Source organism: Urocitellus parryii, chromosome 1 (genome assembly GCF_045843805.1).
Source record: "Urocitellus parryii isolate mUroPar1 chromosome 1, mUroPar1.hap1, whole genome shotgun sequence".
Lineage (NCBI taxonomy): Eukaryota > Metazoa > Chordata > Mammalia > Rodentia > Sciuridae > Urocitellus > Urocitellus parryii.
In genome coordinates, this window is record NC_135531.1 from 127,979,818 (window position 1) to 128,000,641 (window position 20,824).

General features: G+C 59.2%; 1 protein-coding gene across 1 annotated transcript in view; it reads right to left on the bottom strand.

Moving 5' to 3' along the window:
* Positions 1 to 324: 324 nt before the first annotated feature.
* The window catches only part of Unc5a (unc-5 netrin receptor A), a 62,427-nt gene continuing 41,927 nt past the window's right edge, over positions 325 to 20,824 (bottom strand). The window contains exons 2-15 of the mRNA XM_026398166.2: positions 15,469 to 15,690; positions 10,094 to 10,237; positions 9,746 to 9,849; positions 9,410 to 9,590; positions 7,895 to 8,059; positions 6,415 to 6,603; positions 6,000 to 6,302; positions 3,194 to 3,281; positions 2,778 to 2,946; positions 2,346 to 2,579; positions 2,064 to 2,213; positions 1,823 to 1,987; positions 1,025 to 1,203; positions 325 to 804 (exon numbers count right to left, since the gene is read on the bottom strand). Of these exons, the coding sequence (XP_026253951.1) occupies positions 639 to 804; positions 1,025 to 1,203; positions 1,823 to 1,987; positions 2,064 to 2,213; positions 2,346 to 2,579; positions 2,778 to 2,946; positions 3,194 to 3,281; positions 6,000 to 6,302; positions 6,415 to 6,603; positions 7,895 to 8,059; positions 9,410 to 9,590; positions 9,746 to 9,849; positions 10,094 to 10,237; positions 15,469 to 15,690 (2,459 nt within the window). The 3' untranslated portion in view covers positions 325 to 638. The remainder of the gene's footprint in view (positions 805 to 1,024; positions 1,204 to 1,822; positions 1,988 to 2,063; positions 2,214 to 2,345; positions 2,580 to 2,777; positions 2,947 to 3,193; positions 3,282 to 5,999; positions 6,303 to 6,414; positions 6,604 to 7,894; positions 8,060 to 9,409; positions 9,591 to 9,745; positions 9,850 to 10,093; positions 10,238 to 15,468; positions 15,691 to 20,824) is intronic.

The following is a 20,824-nucleotide window of genomic DNA, read 5'->3' on the forward strand; positions in this document are numbered from 1 at the left end:
CCTCTGGGTGTACAGCATGAGATGCGTGTGGTGGTGGTGGGGTCTGCGTGACCCGGGAAGGGGTGCATGTGAGATGGGCACACAAGGCATGCATGGGCACATGCCCGTGTGGTGGTTGTGTGCCTGAATCCAGGGGCCAGCCCGTCTGGCTGGGGTCCTCAGTCCGGCAGGCATGGAGCCAGGCCCCTCAGGCGTGCCCCTACCCGGCAGGCACAGAAATGTTTGCATAAGGCCCAGCTCAGGCAGGAGCCCCAGGGGCCTCATTCTGAGCCCAGCGTGTACACGTGTGCCCATGTGTATGCGGGCCCCTGGGAGGGGCAGGAGGAGAGGTAGCATCACACGCACACACACACATACACAGATGGGCTGGGCCCAACCTGGGCTCCAGGCACTGTCCACCCTGGGCCCTGGGGCCAGGCATAGTGTGAGCAGGTGGCTGGGCCAGGCTGGCCAGGCAGGCCAGGGAGGGATGGGAGTTGGAGCAGGGTCTGAAGGGCCAGCATTAAGGGACAACTTCGGCCAGGAGGGGGCCTGTCCAAGCAGCTCTCCCTGGTATGGGGGTAGGGCCCCTGTCCGGCTTCTGTCCCTGGCAGGTGCCAAAGCTGGTGAGAATGTAGGCATTATGGGCCTGGCTGGTCTCAGCACTCGGCCTCTGACACCGTGAAGAGGCCAGCGTCTGGCTGGCCCAGTCCAGCCACTGCCGCTGCCAGCTGGCTGAGGTTGCCGTTGGGGAAATGCCGTGCCTCCCACAGGTTGAGGATCATGGCTGTGGGGCTGGGCTTGGAGGCAAAGAAGCTGAGATGGCTGAAGAGAGGAGGAGAGCCCATCAGTGGCCTGACCTCACCCCGGGCTGCCACCTCACACCGCAGCCTACCAAGGACAGGACCACCCCTCAGCCAAATGCCGTAACTGCCCCAGTCACTGGTGGAAGTTGCAGGGCCCTGCAGGCCGCCCGCCTGCCCCGCCTGCCCCACCTGGATTGCTGGGGGCCTCCACAACCCCTCCCTGCCCGGGTCCCACCCACCTGTCCAGGTGGAGTTTCTGGGCTAGAGTCCGCCAATCGGCACCCCGACTGCAGGGCGGGTCCAGGCTGGTAATGATCTTCTGCCGAATGAGGAAGGGAATCTTGAAGGCACTGGGGCCCACCAGGGCTGGGACCCCCCCTTCACTCTCCAGAGCCAGAAGCTCAGCAAACCTCGTGTCCTGGGGATGGGAAGGAGGTGGAGATGGTGTTAGAATGCTTCTCACTGCCACCTCCGCTGGGGCAGCTCCCAGACATCCCAGAACATGGAGGTGGCGTGGGCACTGGGGCTTCCTGAGCACCCCTCACTTGGTGCCAAGCCCTATTCTCTGGACTTCAGAGGGACCCCGGGATCAAAGGTGCACAACCTGCCCAAAGTCTCAGCCAGTGAGCAGAGGCACTCTCTGGCCCCCTTCCCCTACCTTGAGTCCTCGGCCAGCCCTGCCACCACCCAGCACTTACTGCTCCTGCTGCCTTCAGTCCTCCCTCCTCAGCTCCTGCTGCTGGAAATGTCCTTCCCCACCCTGCTGCTTGTCAACTCCTGCTTAACCTTCAAGGCCGGTACCAAGCCTTCCCAGGGGGAACCCCTGCAGCACCCCCAGCCCTGCTCCCACACCCTGCTTGACACCACTCTTCAAGTTTCATTTGCCTGTGAACCTCTCACCCCAGGACACTTGGAAGGCGCCAAGTGGTTTTTAGAAGGAGGTGGGCCTGGGGACAGTGAGGGGGGCTGGTGACAGAGCAGGTGCGGGAGGTGTTTCTGAGGTACGGTGGTGGGAGCACATTGTCCTTTCTGCCCACCTTGGTGATGTTGAAGTTGATGTTGAAGCTCTGTCCATCACCCTCGACCTGCCACACCCACACCTTGCAGGCCAGGTCACTGGTGCTGGGGCTAACGCGCTCCAAAGTGAAGGTGCAGTGCAGGTGCTGCTGCGAGCCATTCCAGATGTGATAAAAGGGGATCTCCTGGGGGAAGGCAGACAGCAGGCATCAGGTGTGCCCTGTGGCAGCCCCCAAGTGCTGGCAGTGGGCTCTGCCTCACCTGGTAGCTGACAAGGAGCTTGCTCTTCCATAGGGAGCTGGGGACGTCGTGGATGGACAGGCGCAGGTTGTGGTAACTGTCCTTGAAGTGCAGGATTCGAGGCTCCTGGATCAGCTGTCCACCCAGTTGCTTCTCCAGCTGCACCACCTCCTGCAGTGTCCAGGCCATCAGCAGGGCCTGGGGGCTGGGAGAGCCCCTCTCTGCTGCCCCTGAAGCAAGGGACTCCATGCTGAGAGCCCTGGGCAGTCAGCCCACAGGGCTGCAGCCGGGGGAGGGCCCTACCTTGAGTGCATCGTGGGTGTCATGCAGGCAGTAGACTCGGATGTTGTACTCGAGGGAGGTGCAGGCCACAGGGGCAAACAGAAGCAGCTTGAGGCGCTTGGCAGCAGCCACACTGAGGGCCTCTCCCACCAAGGCGAAGCGGCCCAGCTGCTCGGTGAAGACATAGCAGGCGCTGGCCTCCAGCTGGCAGTAGTAGAGGTGGGAGGGTGCCTCCTCGCCCAGGTGCAGCACATCCTGCGGGTGGGCCCAATGGTCAGTTCTACCCAATCTGGGAGCCCTTAGGCCAGTCTCAGCTCTGAGAAGTAGCCAGAGACTAGGGAGGGCTCTGGAGGTGGCTCAGGGCCAACTGGCTGCTGAGGGCCTCGCCTGAGCCAGCAGGAGGCTACGAGGCCAGCGCCGGGGGTGGGCAGGCTGGGGCTGATCTCTGCTCACCTCCCAGCTGCCCTCACACGACTGCTTCTTGAGGCGCAGGCTCCAGCTGTCGGGGCTGGGCTCCCCACAGTGGTCCATGGAGAGGATGACAGGCCTGGTGAGCAGGACTCCGGGGGGCCCACAGCTAACGATGGGACTCAGCAGGGTCTGACAGCCAGCTAGGGGCAACCTCAAGTGGGGAAATATGGGTGGGGAGGGAAAGGAGTCAGTGGCCTGTTTGGGGACCAGGGGCCAGGGCGCCGGGCCTTGGGCAGGGCAGCAGCACCCAGGCTGAGGACTACAGAGCCTGGTGGGTTAGGGTGTGGCTCTTCTGCCCTCCCTCAGGCCAGGCACAGGGATGAGTGGGCAGGGGCGTCCCAGAGACAGAAGGCAGCAAGCAGGACCCTCCCCGCCCGGCAGCAGGACTCAGCCCACACCTCACGTCCTCTGGCTTGTGCAGTGTGAGGTAGATCTCGTAGATCTTTCCTCGGGGGATGGCGTCCGGAGGGATGAGGAGGCTGATTCCTGTGATGGACAGAAAGAGGCCAGGTTGACCAGCTGCAAGACATGCACACTCTACCAGGAGTGCCTCCATGAGTCTCCTGTTGAGGACTGGCCTGGGGACAGGTGCTGCAAGAACTGCCACGCTGTCCCACCACCCACACTAGCATGAAGATGAGTCAGGGAGATTCCAAGAACAGCTGAGGGAACCCGGGTGGGAGAAGCATGCCTATTTAGCCTGGGCATAGAAAACTCTGGAACAGAAGGTGCCAGGGATGTTGACCTTATCTCCCCTGTCATCCAAAGGGACTGGCTGGGACCAGGGCATATCCCTGCCTCTGCGATAAAGTTCAGATTCCTGGAACTTAAGGCCTTTCACCTCTGCTCTCCTTCCAGCAGTTTCTCCAGCCCAGCCTGGGCTGGATACTTGGTGGTTCTGGAACCACTACCCTCCTCCCCTCTCCATCAGCCCTGGCCCCCTTTGGGGACTGGTCCTTCAACAGCCTCCTGAGCCTTGTCAGGTGCCTCACCTAGCACCTTGCAGGAGCACCATCAGAGGGGTGGTTAAGGATGGAGCGGGGCAGGATACCACCAGGACAGGGCCAGGGAGTCACTCTAGGGGACTGGAGGAATGGCCCTGCCCCAGGATAAGGAGTCCTACATCAAGAGGGGACGCCCTGCTCAGGACAGGGGGAAAGGGAAACATTCTAGAACTTTATTCCACAAAATCCAAAAGTAAATGGATATTCTCAAGAGTGGGCAGCTCTGAGGTGGCTGGACAGTCACTTGATGCATAATGACATTTCAGTCAATGAAAGACAGCATTTACAATGTTGTTCCCATAAGCTGATATTGCTTAGTGACATCATTGCTGCCTAGATTTTCATAAGCGCACACTATGATGTTCACACTGAGGAAATCACTTAAAGACACATTTCTCAGAATATGCCCTGTTATTAAGTGACGCATGACTGTATTTCAGAGAAAGCTGAAGCCAGAAGAAGGAAGCCATTGATCCCATATACAGTCATTGCCTCTCTTCACTAGCCTGCACTGTCCCCTAGTACCTAATGTTGCTGGAGTTGGTGACAATCCCAGACATCCCGGTATGAATGCTCCCTGTGACGGAGGCACAAACGCTTGCACACGCACACAACAAATGCTAATGCTGAACACTAAAGCCAGGCGCTCGGGAAGGTGAGGGAAAGCAACAGAGGCCCTCTCACGAAAGCCCTCAGCCCAGCCAGGAAAAGGACAAGCAAACTGCAGGAAAGGGTGTAGGGAGCAGTGGCACCTACATACTCTGCCAGGGGCGAAGGGCTGAGGGCCACGGAGGACCCCTGTTTGCTCGCCTCTTTGTTGGAGCCAACAGGTGCCATCTCACCTCCTCACCCTAACACCCCTGAGGGGTTCGTCATCATCCTCTGTCCAGGGGGGGATTCACAAGAGCCGCCAGGCCAAGACTCGAGGAAGAGTAGCAGTTGAGTCAGTGGAAGGGTCAGAGGGACCCGTATGAGCAAAGGTCACACGGTGTTTCTGAGGTGCTGATGGTCCATAGCCGCTATGCAATGTGCTGATGTGCATGTGGGAGGGAAGAGGCCACAGCTCTAGCCAGAGGGGGATGGGTTATCTCTTCCTTGTCACATGCACTTTGCAGGGAGCAGGGAGGAGCCCTAGAAGGGGTTTGTTTGAATGGGGGAGGGACATGATAAATGGGAGCTGCAATGAGATAAGGGGTGTGGTGGCCTGAGCCAGGAGAAGCATCTGGGAAAGCCGAGAAACAGGAGGCAAGAGCTGTTGAGGAGGGAGAACGCACAGGACTTGGTGTATGACTGAGGCTGGCATAGGTCCAAGGGGGTGAATGAGGAAGAGCAGGAGGTCAAGGTGACCCCCAGCCAGTTCCTGGCTTGAGCAGCCAGATTGTGCTGTCCATGAGCTGGGGAAAGCCAAGGAAGAGGATGTCTCTGGGGGAGGGTGGGAGACGGTTCTGTTTTAGGCACAAGGAATCTGAGGTGCTGTGAGACATCCAGATGGAGCTGCCCAGGAAGCAGCTGGGTGTATGGTTCTGGCTGGGGATGGAGGAGTGGGAGTGATCGGCAGAGACACGGTGATTAAAGCCATGGAGTGGGTGAGATTGCTCAGCGGAGAAAGGCTCCAGGAAGGAGGGCTGAGGCACACCTACATTTAGGCAACAGGAGCAGCCAGAGAGGGGCGAGGAAATCCGGGGCACCTAGGGTCATTTAAGCTGAGGGACTAGATGGAGGATGGAGTTGCCAGCCTCACGGGAGGCTGTGGCCGTCTCCCCAAGATGGCCACAGGAGGGTCCATGGATTCTCTAACAAGGAGTCTGCTACCCTGTTGGGGTTTCTGTGACCCGACAGGCAGAAGCCAGGAGCAGCCGGGCTCTCAGGGGCCCTGTGCTCGGCCTGCGCTCTTCTCATTTGGGTCGCCGTCGTGTCTCTCCACCTGGGGCGGATGCCTGGGTCCAAGGGCAGGCGTGTACAGGCTGGCTGGCTGGCTATGCAGAGGAAGGGACAACACTGTGTCCACAGGCAACAGGAGGGACAAGCTCTGGCCTGGCACCACTGACAGCCTCGACTGGGTCCTCTCCCCATCTGCCCCTGTCCTTGCAGGCCTGCTCCAGGGGCCTCCAGGAGCTGAGCGGCCCAGGAGGACGTCTGGGCTGTCCTGCCCCCCAGGAGGGAACTGGAGGCTCCCTGGGGCACTCTGGGTCCTTCCTACCTGTGTTGGGAATCATCAGCCGGCCCCCGAGGAAGTTGAAGGTCCCGTAGGCCATGTTGCTGGTGCCGCGGGGCAGGGAGCGGAAGTAGTTCTGGGTGGAGAGGCGGGAGACGAAGTCCTCAGCCTCGGAGGTGGGTGAGCTGTGGTGCAGCGTGTGGCGGCCACCACCCAGGGGGCTGAGCAGGTGCCCATTGGTGAGCTGGAACTTGGGGCTGGGCCCGTCCTGCCGGGGACACAGACTCCCCTGGTAGGTGGTGGTGGTGGTGCTGAGGTCTGGCTGGATGGTGAGCAGGTGGGGATTGTCTGTGGGGACAAAGACAGACTCAGGGTGCAGCGTGGGGGCGGGGGGGGGCTTTCCTCAGTGGCAACTGGCACAGGGGCTCGGGAAGGAGCGCTGGGGATGGGGTCTCCTCACCTGCTTTGCTGGGCTTGATGCTGACGGGCTGGAAACCTGAGGTGAGGATGGACGAGTCGGCCACATCCGAGTCCAGCCCCTCCTTCTTGCGGCAATACACGAGGATGAGGACAAGCAGCAGCAGGACAAGGCACACGGCGACGGCGATGAGGCCCACATAGAGGGCCACATCCTCAGGGCCGGAAGCAGCTGCAGGAGAGAGTGTGGCCTTGGGAGATGCAGGGGACAGGGCCTGGCAAGGAGAGGTCAGTGGTCCTCACTCCTCCACTCCTGGGCGTTACACACTTGTGGCAAGGAGCCTGGTGCCAGCACGTGTGTGTGCCAGCCCTGCACCCACCACGACCTGGCTTGCAACTCACCCCTCACAGGCTTGAGGCTCAGGCCAAGGGGGCTGCTAGGGAAAATGGAGGAGGAAAGGGCAGGTGGCCTGGGGCTTGGCTGCTAGGCTGAGCTTGCTACCTGCTCTTCTGGGGAGCTGCTCACCAACTAGGCTGGAGGGGAGCTCCTGGGATTCCCAAATCAGGGTTTGAGTGTGTCCACCAACCGTTCATATGTTAGAAATGTGGCTCCCCGTGTGGTGGTGTGAGAGTAGAGGAAGTTCTTGTGGGACCCTGGTAAGTGCTTGTGAGAGTATTAAGTTCCTCTATAATCTCTCTCTCTGGATTCCTGCCTTGCCATGTACTCTTTCCCTCTCACATGCACTTCTACTAAGCCATACACCATGAACGATGTAGCTAAAAGGGACCTTGTCAGAGCTAGTGTTGTGTTATTTAGACTTTCAGCCTTCAAAACTGGGAGCTACACAAATCTCTTTTCTTCACCAAGAGCCCATCTTCAGGTAGTTTGTTACAGCAATGGAAAACAGATTAATACTCAATGGATCTGCTTACTGTGTGGTTCCTATTCAGTCCCTGGGCCCTCTTCCTTGTCTGCCTCCCCCAGTTCTGGAGCTGGGCAGGGGTAGGGAGCATCGACTACCTGGAGGAAACTATATTGATTTTAGAAGGGTTTTGCCATAATGGAAGAAATGTCCATCAGAAAAGAATTGACACAGATAATTAGGTTTTTAATTGAAAGAATGGGGGAGGGTGTGTTCTAGAGAAAAAAATCCAACAGAGATCTTTAATTGTTAGTTATGGCCTTGTAATTAACAGCCCTCACAAGCTTGGCATTCCCTCAGGACTTGTGTGTGCGCTTGGGGGATGGGGTGGATATGAGGCTGTGGGACAGGAAGGCGTTTGGGTGAGCAGACAGGGCTAAATGAGTCAAATACATGCCTGTCTCCGGGGGCATGGGAGGTGGGAGCATGCGTGGGCATGTGTGGGGTGTGTTAGGGATGAGGAGTATCCCCAAGGCCCTGAGCTTTGGAGAGGAACGCAGCCTGCAGCAGAGGAATGACTGCCTTAGCCACACCTCTCCAGGAATGGGCAGGGCCATTCCTGGCAACCAGAGCCGTGTCCGGGGGACAGAGAGAACTCACTGTGCACACAGAGGTCGCTGGTACAGTTGCGGGTGTCCAGGTCAGCGCCCCGGCACTCCTCACCTCCGTTGCGGGGCGCTGGATCGGAGCACTCCCGGCTCCGCCAGTGAGTGCAGTCGAGCCCGCAGGCTGACCACTTGCTCCACGGGCTCCAGCTGCCGTCCACTAGATGAGACAACACGGGCAGAGAGGAGGCAGCGCAGTCAGCCCGGGAAGCCAGCCCTGGGTGGTCTGCCGGGGTGGCCCCACTGGGTAGGTGGGCCAGGCAGGGCGGGCTGGTCTGGACCTAGGTGCGATGCCAGAGCCAGGCCCACCGAACTGCACACCCTCTAGTGCCAGCTGGCCTGGATGACACATGCTAATGACAGGGAGGCGCGAATGACGCCAGGGGCCGCCTGGCTCTCCCCACCCTTGGGAGGCCGTCCTGGTCCTGGGGCAGTAGGGCTCAGTCACGTGATGGCCCTTCTGGTCCCAGGCACAGGTGGATTCCAGAGCCCCAGGCTGAGCCCTCAACCCTGTCCTCAGACTGTCCCTTCTACCCTGTGACTGAGACCCTATGCTGAACCCCAAGCCTGGACGCTGAGCCCTGACTCCAACTGCACACTGGACCCCGATCCCTGCCTCAGCCTGAGCCTGGCCCTGTGTGGCAGGCGGGTGGGATGGAGCCATGGGGGGACAGGCTGGTGGGCACGATGGAGCCAGGGCACGGAGATGGCGTGGTGAGGAGCGATGCGGGAGGCAGTGGCCGCTGGTACCTGGGCACAGGGTGGCGCAGGCTGTTTTCTGGACATTCTGCCCCTCACAGAAGGCGCCTCCGTTGAGAGGCGCCGGGTTGGTGCAGCTCCGGCTCCGTTTCTGCCAGCCGCGCCCACAGCTGGTGCTGCAGACGGACCATTCGGTCCACGTCGACCACCCACCGTTCACTGGCCGGACAGAGAAGGACTGGGGTCAGGGAGCGGGGGCTTCCTCAGACATGCTGGCCCAGGGGACAGGGCGTGAGGGCAGAGGAACCATGAGCTGGAAGTGGGTGGGCTGTGGCTGTGCAGGAAGAGGAGGCCTGGAGGGGAGGCCAAGCTGTGCCCGCTGCTCTAGGGCCTGGCAGCACTGCTGCAGGAAACACCCTTCTCCTGCCAGGTGCTCCCGCGCTCCGTCAGCCCAGGCCCCAGCCTCTCGCTGCAGCTCCTGCTCCCTCTGCCTGCTCCTGGGCTGCCCGGGGCCATTTGGTTTTACTTTCCATCTAGGGACTTAGGAGCACAGGAGGTGATCCGGTGTCTTCCCTAGATCCCCTCCTGTCCCTTATCTCCTTTTGCATACTGTCCCCTGCACCAGATGACCACCGACCTGTCCCAGCTCTCTGCCCAGACACCTGTCTTCCCCAACAACCACGGGAACCTTGTCCTTTCCAGTCAGGCCACGTCTGGCCCACCATGTCCTCTCTCCACCCTGCCAGCCACATGTCTGTCCCCCAGAGTCACCTCAGTAATTCCCCATGTGACTGGGGAGTCTGGGACCCACCGTAGACAATGACAGCAGCCGAGGCACTGCGGCGTCGGGCCACAATGTTCTTGGCCACACAGGTGTAGTTGGCCGTGTCAGCCAGACGGGCCTGCCGCACCACCAGGCTGTGCTCCCGCGTGATGTACACGTTGGGATCCAGGGATGGGTCCACCAGGTCCTCGTTCCGGAGCCACTCCACCTGGGGGAAGCGACCCACTGCATGGCTAGCCCTGCTGGCAGTGCCCAGAGAGAGAGCAGCCCCGCAGGAGGGCAATCTGGGTGGGGAGCAAGGCAGGGGAACCAGGAAGCTGGGAGCCCACCACCTGTGGAGTAGGCCTTGGGGCCCCCTCTCACCTCGGCCGGGGGGATGCCCTCTGGTGGGCGGCAGTGCAGCACAATGCCCTGCTCCAGGGACACTTCCTTGGCCAACGGTTCCTGCTCAAAGTTCTTGCGCAAATCTGAAAGAACAAGACAGTCCTCCTGCCTGCGTGCCTGGCCAGCTCTGTTCTTTGGTCCTTCAGAGGCCAGGACACATGGCAGAAGGAAACGCCAAGAGTCTGGGGGGACATGGAGAGGGCTGTCCCCAGGCACTTCCTCCATCCATCAAGTCAGGACTGTGGGGTTTTCAGACTCCCCTCCTTCAGGAAACCCGTCACCCCCCTGTCCTGATGACACCCGCCACGGGCTGGGCCCGGGACTCACAGGCGATGCGGATGTAGGCCTTCTGACTCTTGGTGGTGCCTGAGGAGCTCCACGCCACACACTGGCACCAGTATTCCTCCAGCCCGAACACCTTCTCCACCTGCTGCCGGGACACGTTGATGCGGACCTCCATGGCAGGCAGCCCTAGGGACACAGGGCCATCCTCAGCCTCCTCATCTCATCCATGGCAGAAGAGTGGGCTCTAGGGGTCACCCTCAACCGGGAGGGAACCAGATGGCCCAAAGGAGTGTTGAGTTATATCTTCTGAAGGTCAGGAGTGGAGTTTCTAGAACTTTCGTTCATTTTACTTTGTTTCTCTGGAGTCACTAACAGAAATGTCCCTGAAGGGGCTTCGGGTGGAGCTTGGGCAACAAGTTCTGGCTTCCAACAATCCCAGGCAGAAAGGGTGGGGAGACAGGTTGAGCTTAGGGGCCTTTGGGGGTGGAAGAGGGAGAGGAAGGCGCTGCCCCCTCCCTGGAGGGCAGCAGGTAGATTCAGAAGGTGATGCTGTGGTAAGAGCTGTTACCAATGTAATTGCAGCTGTAGGGTCACGGGCCCTTTGGACTTAGTGACGGTCTCCCGTGTATGTGTGTGTGTGTGGGGGGGGGCTCGTTTTCTCCTCAATTCACTCCCTTCCATGGAGTCGTTACCACGCTATGGATAAGGAAGTGAGGTGCAGAGTAGTGAACAAGCACCCAGGGCTGTGTGAACCCAAAGTCCAGGACTCTGCTGTCACCCTGGGATTGGCTGGGGTGTCCATCCCTGAGGGAAAAATGTTGGAAGAGGGTGAGGGGCCGTCAGTGGAAGCTGGCCAATGATTAGGGGTCAGAGACCTGCTCTGCCTGGCTTGACTGCGCCGGGGGAGGGGGGACCCCTCTCCGGGGTGCACTCAGCTCTGCCTTCTGCCACACCTGGACCCCGATGGTGGGCAGTGCTGGGAGGGCCCTGTCCACACGGAAGAGGGACGGGACACCAGTCCTCCTCCCTTACCCTGGTCTTCAGCCAAAACCAATGTCCCCAGAGTGAGAAAAGACTGTTTGTTTCCAATTTCTCCTCCTCCTGACCCCAATTTCCCTCGGGTCATTGGCTTATCAGAAAGAGGGAGAGAGGCCAGGCTGCCGCTGTGTTTCCATTGTTAACAGAGAAATTCAATTAGGGCGGCATGGCAGGAGGAGCAGTGCGCCCAGCTGAGCCGAGTGGCGTGGAGGCTGTTTTCCTTCTTAATTTCTCCGACATGTCTTTCCCTGACCCCTTCCCAGGCCCCTCCTTGTGGACACTCTTCCGCTCTCTCACTGGGCCCCCAGATTTTCCTCACTTGTCCCTGTTGCTCTTGCCAGGAGGTGTGTCGGGGGGTCACTTGTGACTGGGCACTTTCTCCTACTCTGCTGCCCACGGGTCCCTCACAGGGTCCACGTGTAGGAGGGGGCCCCTAGGCACCAGCTACCTGCAACGCACACGGAGACCTAGGGCGTCTGAGAGGGGACTGTGGGTGGTCCCTTTCCCTGTCTTCTTCCTTTCTGCCTCTGGAGTTAGCCGTGGAGACCTCCAGAACCTTCTGAACCAGGCACTTGACCCGGGTGGACGGCTCTGTTGATGGCCCTCTCTGACCCCCGTGGTGCAGGGGGAGCCCGGTGCCCCCTCAGCAGCCTCACACACCCAGGCGACCCAGCTTGAGGACAGCTGCACTAAATTTAAGAGTTCCCTTTCTCCTTTTGTTCTCTCCCACTTCTGTCCCATCACCTCCTCTTCTCCTTTCTGTCGCCATGAACGAGGGCCAAGTTTATCCACGGTGTCCCAGCCCCAGAGGGCACCTCTGCAAGGGATGCCCCAGAGCCCCACAAGCTCTGAGAGGTGGGGAGCCCAGCCCTGCCCCGCCTGGTCCTTGTTGGGAGGGACGGTGCCCTCCTCTCCTGCAGGTTGCTGTGTGGCCTGGTTCTTGGGAGCAGTTTCTGGGTATGGCTGTCTGCCTCTGTCTGGTAAATGTGAGCTGGTGCCAACCTTGGGGAGGGACAGGGAAGAAGCGGGAGGGAGGGATGTGAGTGCTGAGGGCACACACGGGGGCTCTGGTGGGGGCGTGCTGAGTTTTGTGGGAGGCAGAGGGTTGGCTGGGGCCCTGAGGTCAAGCTGGGCATAGATTCTCACCTTCTCAATCTGCTTCGAGTAACCAGTTTGTTTAATGCACAATAAACTATACTCCCAGATCTCACTCCAATGCTTGATTTCTCAAATTTCAGGCTCTTATAGGGGTAGCAGGCTTGGGTTCTAGCATTTTCTGGCTTTGGTCCGTTCCTCCAGGCTTCTTGATGGGGAATGAAAGCAAAAGATGGGCACTGTCTCCTGAGGGCATCCTCCAACCACCCCAACCCCATACATGAGTAGGAGGGGCTGCAGATCTGAGGCAGAGCCCTGATCCCCGTCCTTCCTGTCTGACCATAGACCAGTTCTGGTTCAGGGTCTTTGGTCTGTACATTGCACAGTGTCACTGCCATGATATGTTTGTGGAGCAGTAAGGAAAGCTTTTCTCCTTGCCTCAAAGCACTCAGTGGCTTTGGGTTGAGAAATCAATGAGATCAATGAACATTCAGATGAGCTGGCCCTGGGAGGCCTGAGGTTGGATGTTCAGAGCAGGAGAGGGCCTTGGAGGTTAGAATGGGATGTGTCTCTGTGCGCTCTGTTCTCGGCTGGACTTGAATGGAGCAAGGCCCTGGAGCCTGTTGGGAGTACAGGTTGCAGGCTGTCTGTGTGGCGCTGGCGTAGGTCCAAGACGGTTCCTTCAGGCCAGGGCCTGAGTCCCAACCAAACTATGCACTTGAGACCGTGTGGTGGCAGGGGTGTTTTTAATGATGGGGGCAGACTGGAGCCTTCCAGGAGGCTCTGGGAAAGGTCTTCAAAGAGGCAGTAAAGCAGTTCTTTGGCTGCAGCTTCCTCCTCCCCTGTCCTTTCTCTGGGGGACCTGCCATAGCAGTCGGAGAACTCAGGTCACAAAGTGGAACTGGGCCCTGGGGTGGGGTGAGGCCCATTTTCTGTAGGCCAGAAAATCCTGGTTGGAATCATGAACCCACTGGGTTTATGAGACTTCAGGGCTTCTTTCCAGCAAGGGGCTTTCCTCATCCCCATTTTACAGATTAAGTCCAGAGACGGGAGTGAAGTTGCCTGAGGTTTTGCAACTGACCATTTCACCAGGACCATGGGGGCCCTACAGCTGTCCTCAGAGGCAGGAAGACCTCTGGGCACCTCTGCTGGGACAGGAGGAGGCCCTAGTGCTGCTGGTGCCCAGAACTTTCTTGGGCTGTATTGGTCACTGATACCCTCCTTCCTGAAGGTGGGAGGCAGAGCAGGTCCATGTTGGATGTCTGAGGTCTGCAGGAAAGAAGCTGCCAGGACAGTGCAGGGCACAAGGGTCTGGCTGGGAATCACTGACCCAGGGAGGTGGCAGGCGGAGTACAGGGACAGCCTTGTCCTCTGAGGCTCCTCTTGGTGGAGGGGAGCTGACCCTTGGCGGGAAGGAGACCAGCTCCTGTGGAGCCTGGCGGAGGAGGATGCAGTGTGACTTCTGTAGGCCAGAAAATCCTGGTTGGAACCCTTTGGGGACCCTGAGAAGGTCACAGCTGAGGTGTTTTTCTTTTCTTTTATTTGGTGGTGCTGGGTATTGAACCCAGGGCCTTGTGCATGCGAGGCAGGCACTCTACCAACTGAGCTATGTCCCCAGCCCTAAGGTCTTAATTTCATCTATAAAACACCAGGCTGCTGCTAGGGACTAGATCATGCACTGCCTAGATGCAGGGCTCTTCAACTCCATTCAAATGATTGCAAGGGCTCCCAAACAGTTCTCCAGGCCACAGCACGGCTACCCTGTAGTCCCCATCTGCCCTGTGATCCTTCCACAGTGCCTTCCCACAGGCCTCTCAGAGCCTCTGTCTGTCCCGCAGGCTCACTTTCCTAGCCCAAACCCCGGCCACCCTGGAGGCCTCTGCACCTCCTGTCCCCTTGGCCTGCAAAGTGCTCTTTCCAAGTGGTTTTAAGACCTGAGTTCAAATGTTACCCACTCTTTGGGAATCTTTCCTGGGCCACATAACCTTCCCCTGCCCCCCAGACACAAGGTGCCTGCGTGCCTTCCACATCAGTGTGAGTCCTGGGTGCTGCCTGCCTGTCCCCAGTGGCAGCATGTCTCTGGCCTCATCTTGGCCACCTGTGGGTCTGTCCCCCACAGTATGTGCGCTGTGTGTCTCAGGTGGGAAGACAAGTCAACCTGAGGGCTCTTCATGTATGCAGTGCTCTCCAAAGGGCTGAGGAGACCAGGGCATTTTTGGAACCTCCTCTGGGTCTGCCTGCTGGTCCTGCTCTTGGGGCATGACGGAACCCAAAACAAGGGTTCTCTGCACACAGCACCGTGGTCCACTGCTGCCTGAGGCCAGGACTGGTGATGGGGCATTGTGGTGTCCCACGGAAGGAAGGGGCACTTCTTGAGTCTGCCTATAGCCCTAGAGCCCCGCTCTGCACCTTTCAGAAGAGTCCCATTGGCTCCCTCTCCTCTGTGTCTCTGGGCCTTGTCAGCCCCCACATGTGCCCCTGAGTGTCACCCATGGCTCTGGCCACATAGCTCTACAATTTGAAATCCCTCAGGACAGCCACACCCCTTCAGTCTCCCTGCAGCCCTGCGCCCTCACTTCCGAGCCTGCCTGGCCTGAGCTGTCTGTCTCCAGGCCTTTGCTTGTGCCATGACCCCTGCTAGGGGTGCCCTTCCCCTTTTCCTCTCCCTGACCAATTATTACTCCTTCCCCAGTTTATGTCTGCTGAGGAGCCTCCCTGTGTGTCCCGGGAAACCTCAACCCTGCTTTCCTCTCCCTTCTATCTGCCTCTCTTTGGGGGTAGTGTTCTAGCAGGGTGTGGTTGCTTAGGGAACATGGGAATGAACAGAGCAACGAATGAATGAATGAATGAATGAATGAATGAATGAATGGACGCACGTGGAAACGAATGTGGGGTCTGACAGCTCTTTAGCCATCTGGGACCCGCCTCCCCCAAGTCCCCTTTCTTTGCTGGCACCTTCTTGCCAGGCTGCCCCTGGCCCTGCCTAGCCCAGTCCTGGCTCAGGCATAGCCCCTTGTGCCACCTCTTGATCTGAGACCCTGGGGCATTTTGTGCATGTCCGTGGGGACTTCCCTGTTTCTCTGCTGTCAAGCTGGTGAGGACTGGCATCTCCCAGGGCAGGCATCTGTGTATACACATGGGTCTCAGGTGTGGGAATCCTGCCTCGCCTAGTGACACAGGAGGTGGTGGCCACAGAGCTAGTTCCATCCCGGCCTTACTGCTGACGGGACTGGCAGGCCCCTCTGGACGGGCCAAGGCTCCTGGCCGCCCCAGCCCAGCCTTACCGCTGCTCCCGTCAGTGCTGCGCTCAATCACGTGGTCCACCTGGCGCACCCACTCCCCGTTGCATTTGAAGAAGATCTGTGTGGCGGGCAGGGCCTTGCACACCAGCAACACTGGCTTGTTCTTGACGATGTACACATCCTCGGGCTCCACCAGGAAGTGGGGAAGCAGGTCTGGGTTGGCGCCGGGCACTGGGTTGGCCACCGTGGCACTCTGCTGGGCACCTGCAGTGGAGGCAAGTGGGGAAGGTAAGCAGGGCCCTCCCTGGGCTGCCGACACGGCAAAGACCCAGTGCAGAGCAGGGCTGAGGGAGGCCAGGCTCAGCTGATCTCGGCTGGGCAAACCCAGGCCACTGAATGCTCTCTCTGAGCCTTGACATTCAAAATGGGGGGAAGAAGCAGCCGCATGCTCTGAAGACCATGGTGAGATGCACTGAGGTTGGGGTGCAGGCCCCAGAACTTAGGAGGCTTCCGTACATGGCAGCAGGAATTGTTACCCTAGTGGACATTCAGGGGTCTGGTGAAGCAGGTCTAGGGGCAGATGGAAGGAAGCGGAGGGGACCCTGGCAGGGCAGGTGGGAGTCTCTTCTGGCTGCTTCTGGGGTCTTCTTCCTGGTGTGTCCCTGCACGTAGCAGGTGCTCAGAAAACACAAAGTGAATGGAGGGAGGGCTGGTGGCCAGGATGGGTTTCCAGGGGCCATGGAGGGAGTCCTGGAGGGCAGTGGTCTAGGACAGAGGGCAGCGGGGAGGGAGAGTGGGTGCGGGGACGGGGTTGGCGAGGCAGGGCTGCTGGGTGGGCACGGCAGGGTGGGAGCCAGGGCAGTCTGTCTGGGAGTCCCAGGGACCTGGGCTATTTCCCATCCCTTCAAGGAGACCTAAATATGGGTTTCCTTCTAATTTTAACCAAAACCCACAACCATCCCACAAGTCATTTGTTGCTAATTACACAGGTAATTGGCTCTGAGGCATCGGTGGAGGTAAAAGTCCCAGAGCAGTCTGACACATTTGCAGACCAGCAGGACCCTTGAAAAGGTGGGGAGAGGGGTTGGGGGAACCCCCAGCTTCTGCCCACCCAGCTAGCCTGGCCTCCCCCTAGGGCTGCAGTGATCCCCCTTCCCCACATTCACAATTAATAGGGGCCTCAGCATAAAGAGGGGAAAACCACACAGAAAATGTGGGTTTGTAAGATCCACGGCATTGGTGACCTTGGGGAGTTGGTGGTGACTCTGGAAACTGGCTTTCAGTCTGGGAACAGGGATCACCTCAGCCTGCGGGGGAGTCTGAAGGCATCTCCCCCAGGGGGTCTAAAATCTACCAAGGGTTTCCAGGGGGGAAGCCTGGCTCCTTGAACCTGTACCCACTCCTGGGAGCACCCAGGCCTAGGCCACCTGCCCCTTTGTCCCACTTGCACAGGACACTCTCATTCCAAGGTGGGGATGTGGCCCTCGGCCTCAAGCCTGGGGCTTTGCCAGGGTGTACATGTGTGTCCTGCAGACATCCTGAGGCTGCCGAGAGGCTGAGAGCCTGGTGGGATGCTCACCTCAGCCACCCTGAGTCTATTTCCTCGCCTGTAAAATGGGGAGAGATGGTGCCTGGTTCTTCGAGTTGTGAGGATGAAATGAAGAGGGCCCCCGAGGTACTATGGGAGGTGCCCGTAGCCAAGCTCCTGGGGCCTTGCTCTTACAACCCAGCTCAGGAGTGCCCACCGCCAGCCTCGGGCGTGAGGCCATTAAGGAAACTGAGGCCCAGAGCTGGCAGATGCCCTGTCCTAGGAGGGCCACAGCTGTGCCCCTGTGGGGTACGAGGCACAGAGGGCATTTCTGATGTAGCCGGGCAGAGCTGCCAGCAGCAGGCTGGTCCTCCACCCCTCAATGGGCGCCCTGATGCTCCTCCCGTCCCCGCTCCTCCCCCTGCCGACCTGTGCAGACTCTGGTCTCTCCCTGGGTTATTTCTCCCTCTGGTGACCTCCCTTCAGCAGCTGCCCACCCCTTGCATGTTCCTGCAGCTCCATAATGAACGCCAAGTACACCTGCAGTGAGCGAAATGGAGGCCACCCTTCCCAGCCCCAGCCGCCCTGAGCCACCCTCCTGTTGTAGGCTCAGGAAGGTGGGGGATGCAGGCAGAGAGAGGAGACCATCTAGACATCTTACAGATGGAGGATGTGAGGCCCAGGAGCAATCCCTTGCAATGGAGCCCCAGACCTGTCCCTGGACTCAGACTGTGCCGTGGTGGCCACCTCATGACCTGTTTGCTGGTGCTGGGAATGGAAGCCAAGGCCTCGCACATTCCTGGCACACGCTCTACCACCCAGCTGCATGCCCAGCCCTGACCCAGGCGGCGGGCTTAGGGGTGCAGGGCGGCATCCAGGCCTCCTGAGGTCTACAGAATGGTGACTCTGGGAAGCTGGGAGGTGGCTCTGGAGGGTGGGTATGGGCCAGTACCAGGAGGCCCAGTGGTTTCTGCAGACATGTACCAGGACAAGCCATAGTGTCTCTGCAGACTCCAGGGCCACACGGAGACAGGGCCAAGCTGGGCTCCAGAGAAAGGCCCTGCGGAGGCCTGAGGATGGGAGGACAGTCACCATGGAACCCTAGAGCAGGCTCTCCACCTGTTCCTGCCTCACCCTTTAATAAGCGGAGTCCCAGCGAGATATCCTGAGCCTGTCTGCTGCCCCGGAGCTGTGTGGGCAGGGTGCCCCTCTGGCCAGGCGCACGGGCAGCAGGCGCGCTCCCGCAGCTCCCTATCGATCAGCGCACCAAGCACCGCTCCCGTCAGCCACCCGCTGAACCCTGCACAATCCCTCATGTCTGCATTTAACTGCTAATGAAAAATAAATGTACTGTGACCAATAAGGGACATAGCTCACTTCTCCAGGGCCTCTGTCACGCCACGCGGGCTCAGCCTCCCCCCATCTCTGGAGGGGGTATTTATTGGGTGGCCCCAGGGGGCACCCTCCAGCCTGCAGCTATGCCCTCTAGCAAGGACACAGAAGGCCATGGGTAGGTGGTAAACCCAGACGATACAGGATGTACTCTAGGGACCATGGGACACTGCCTGGGTAGTCGGGCTAGCTTCCCCTCCACCTGGTCCCCAGTTTACCATGTGACCTCTACCCTGTGGTCAGCACCTGCCTGACCTCCCCTGCACCCCCAGGGTCAGTTGAACTAAGGCACGGCATGAACTTCAGATGTCTCCCCTCCTGTGTCCCAGGCTACTAGAGTTCTCTTTTACAGGAACTTGCACTTGTTTATCAAGGACAACACTCAGCAGGATACACTAAGTGCCAAATGATCTGTGACATTTGCAACACAGCATAAGAGTGCTCTAGTTTGCCACAGTCCCCACTACTCCCTATTGCTGAACACTGGACCTGTGTCTGCCTGGCTTCCAGGGGTGCCAGGATGGAATCCATACCTTTGTCTGATGCCCCTGGGATTTGCATTCTGGACCCACCCCCTCCTCTTCCTCTCCTCTGCAGAGGCACCCACTGATCCCTAGGCACTAGCTTCCCCCTCCCACACTTTTCTCTCTGAAACACCCAGACACCCATACATCCCATCACACCCTCTACACCTGGTGCCTGTCCTCACCAGTGCTGTGGCTCTTACCACAGGAGGAGCAAGTGGGTGCTGAGGCTTCTGTCTCCACCATCAGACTACCCAGCCCTGGCTCCTGCCAGCCAGTTGAAAGCTGCTAAGTGCAGGCACTGGGCACTGGGAGTCGGGTGCCATCACTGTGCCATCGCTGCAGGACAGTGGGCAGGCACAGGGCCCACTGGCTCCCCGGCCCTGCTATGTCCTGAGTCCCACTCACCCCTGGTTTCCCAGAGGCCCTTCCACTGCCTGCAGCCAAGGCTTCCCACTGGCCCAGGACTTGCCCAGCTGCCCTCTTGGAATCCGTTAGAAGATGTCTTTCATTTATCAGCAGATTCCTGATGGGCTCTTGGCCTCCAGGAAATGCAGACGGGGCTGTGCAGACGGCTCAGGCCCAGAAGTGAGAACCCTATTTGCAGTGAGCCCCGGGGCTGGCCAGCTGGCCCCTGCCTCTCTCAGGAGAGTGCCAGCTGCCCAAGTCAGCTGGAGCTGGCACCCCTGCCTGGGCTGTCCCCAGCAAGGGCAGGAGCAACGACCCTGGCAGGCCCCACCCCCTGGGTTTTCCCAGGGACAGCGAGGACAGGAAGGGTGTGCATGAGTGTCGGGAGGCTGGGGCTTAAGGGGTGGAGGCTTCAACAGGGCAGGAAAGCAGGTGAGGCCCCAGGGCCAAGAACACGGAAGAGACCCCAGGGAAGGGGCCTCTGCCAGAGCTGAGCTGGGACGGATGCCACCCATAACCTGAAACGTATTCAACAAATACTTAGTGAGGCCTGTGAGTGTCAGGAATGGTCCTGGGTCCGGGGTCCAGCCATGAGCAAGACAGACGCAGGGCCGGCTCTCGGGATTTCTGGGGAAATGAACCCCCAAACTGAGCATTTCTGGTAAGAAGTGAGGAGGGTGATGTTTCAGAAAGGATGTGGGTGCGGGGGGCCCGGGAAGTGACATCATGGCCATGCTCTGACCTCTGAGGCCGGGCTAAAGAGAGGTTTAGGAAAAGGGACAGTGAAATCCCCAAGACAGGAAGCAGATGGCTTGCCTGGGGCCAGCGAGGAGGCCGAGGGGCAGAGGGGAAGGGGCAGGAAGAGGCTCCTACGTCACAGAGGAACAGAGCTGGATACCTCTTCTGGCTGTTGCTGGAGGGACAGGCTTTAGGGTCCAGCAAGGAGTTGGGGCTTCATTGCATGGGTGGAGGAAAGCTTTGGGGGCCATGTGCAGGGACCTAGTGAGATGACCCTGAGTGAGGAGCAGTGGGGGAGGAGTGGCAGCGGGGGAGGGGCAGCAGTGGGTACAGGATGGGAAGCTGCTGCAGGCAGCTAGTGGATTGGACTGTGGTGGACCCACCCTACCTGCTCCACCTGGGTGGACCTCCCTCCAGGGTGGACGCCACATTCACAACAGTGTGTGGGGGGTTTCATGCTGTGTCCCTCCTTAGACCCTGAATTCCCATGTGGTGGAGTGTTTGTTGAGTGACTAAACAACCCCTGATTCTTCTCCCCAGGAATTCAGAAGATCTGCCCAAGGGTGGCCCCTTCATTCTTATTCTGTGGGGAGACCCAGAGACAGGGCAGAGCCTCCCACAGGCAAAGTTCTGAGCAGGGAGAAGGCCCTCACTCCAGGATGCCCCCAGCCACCCGGGGCCATGCTGCTCTTTGAGACCCCCCACCCATTTCCTCACCTGCAACCGGGGAGGAACTTGGAGGCCCAGGGTGGGTGTGAACATGCTTTCAAATGTTTTATTTTTAAAAGCACCATGAAAATATGAGGTG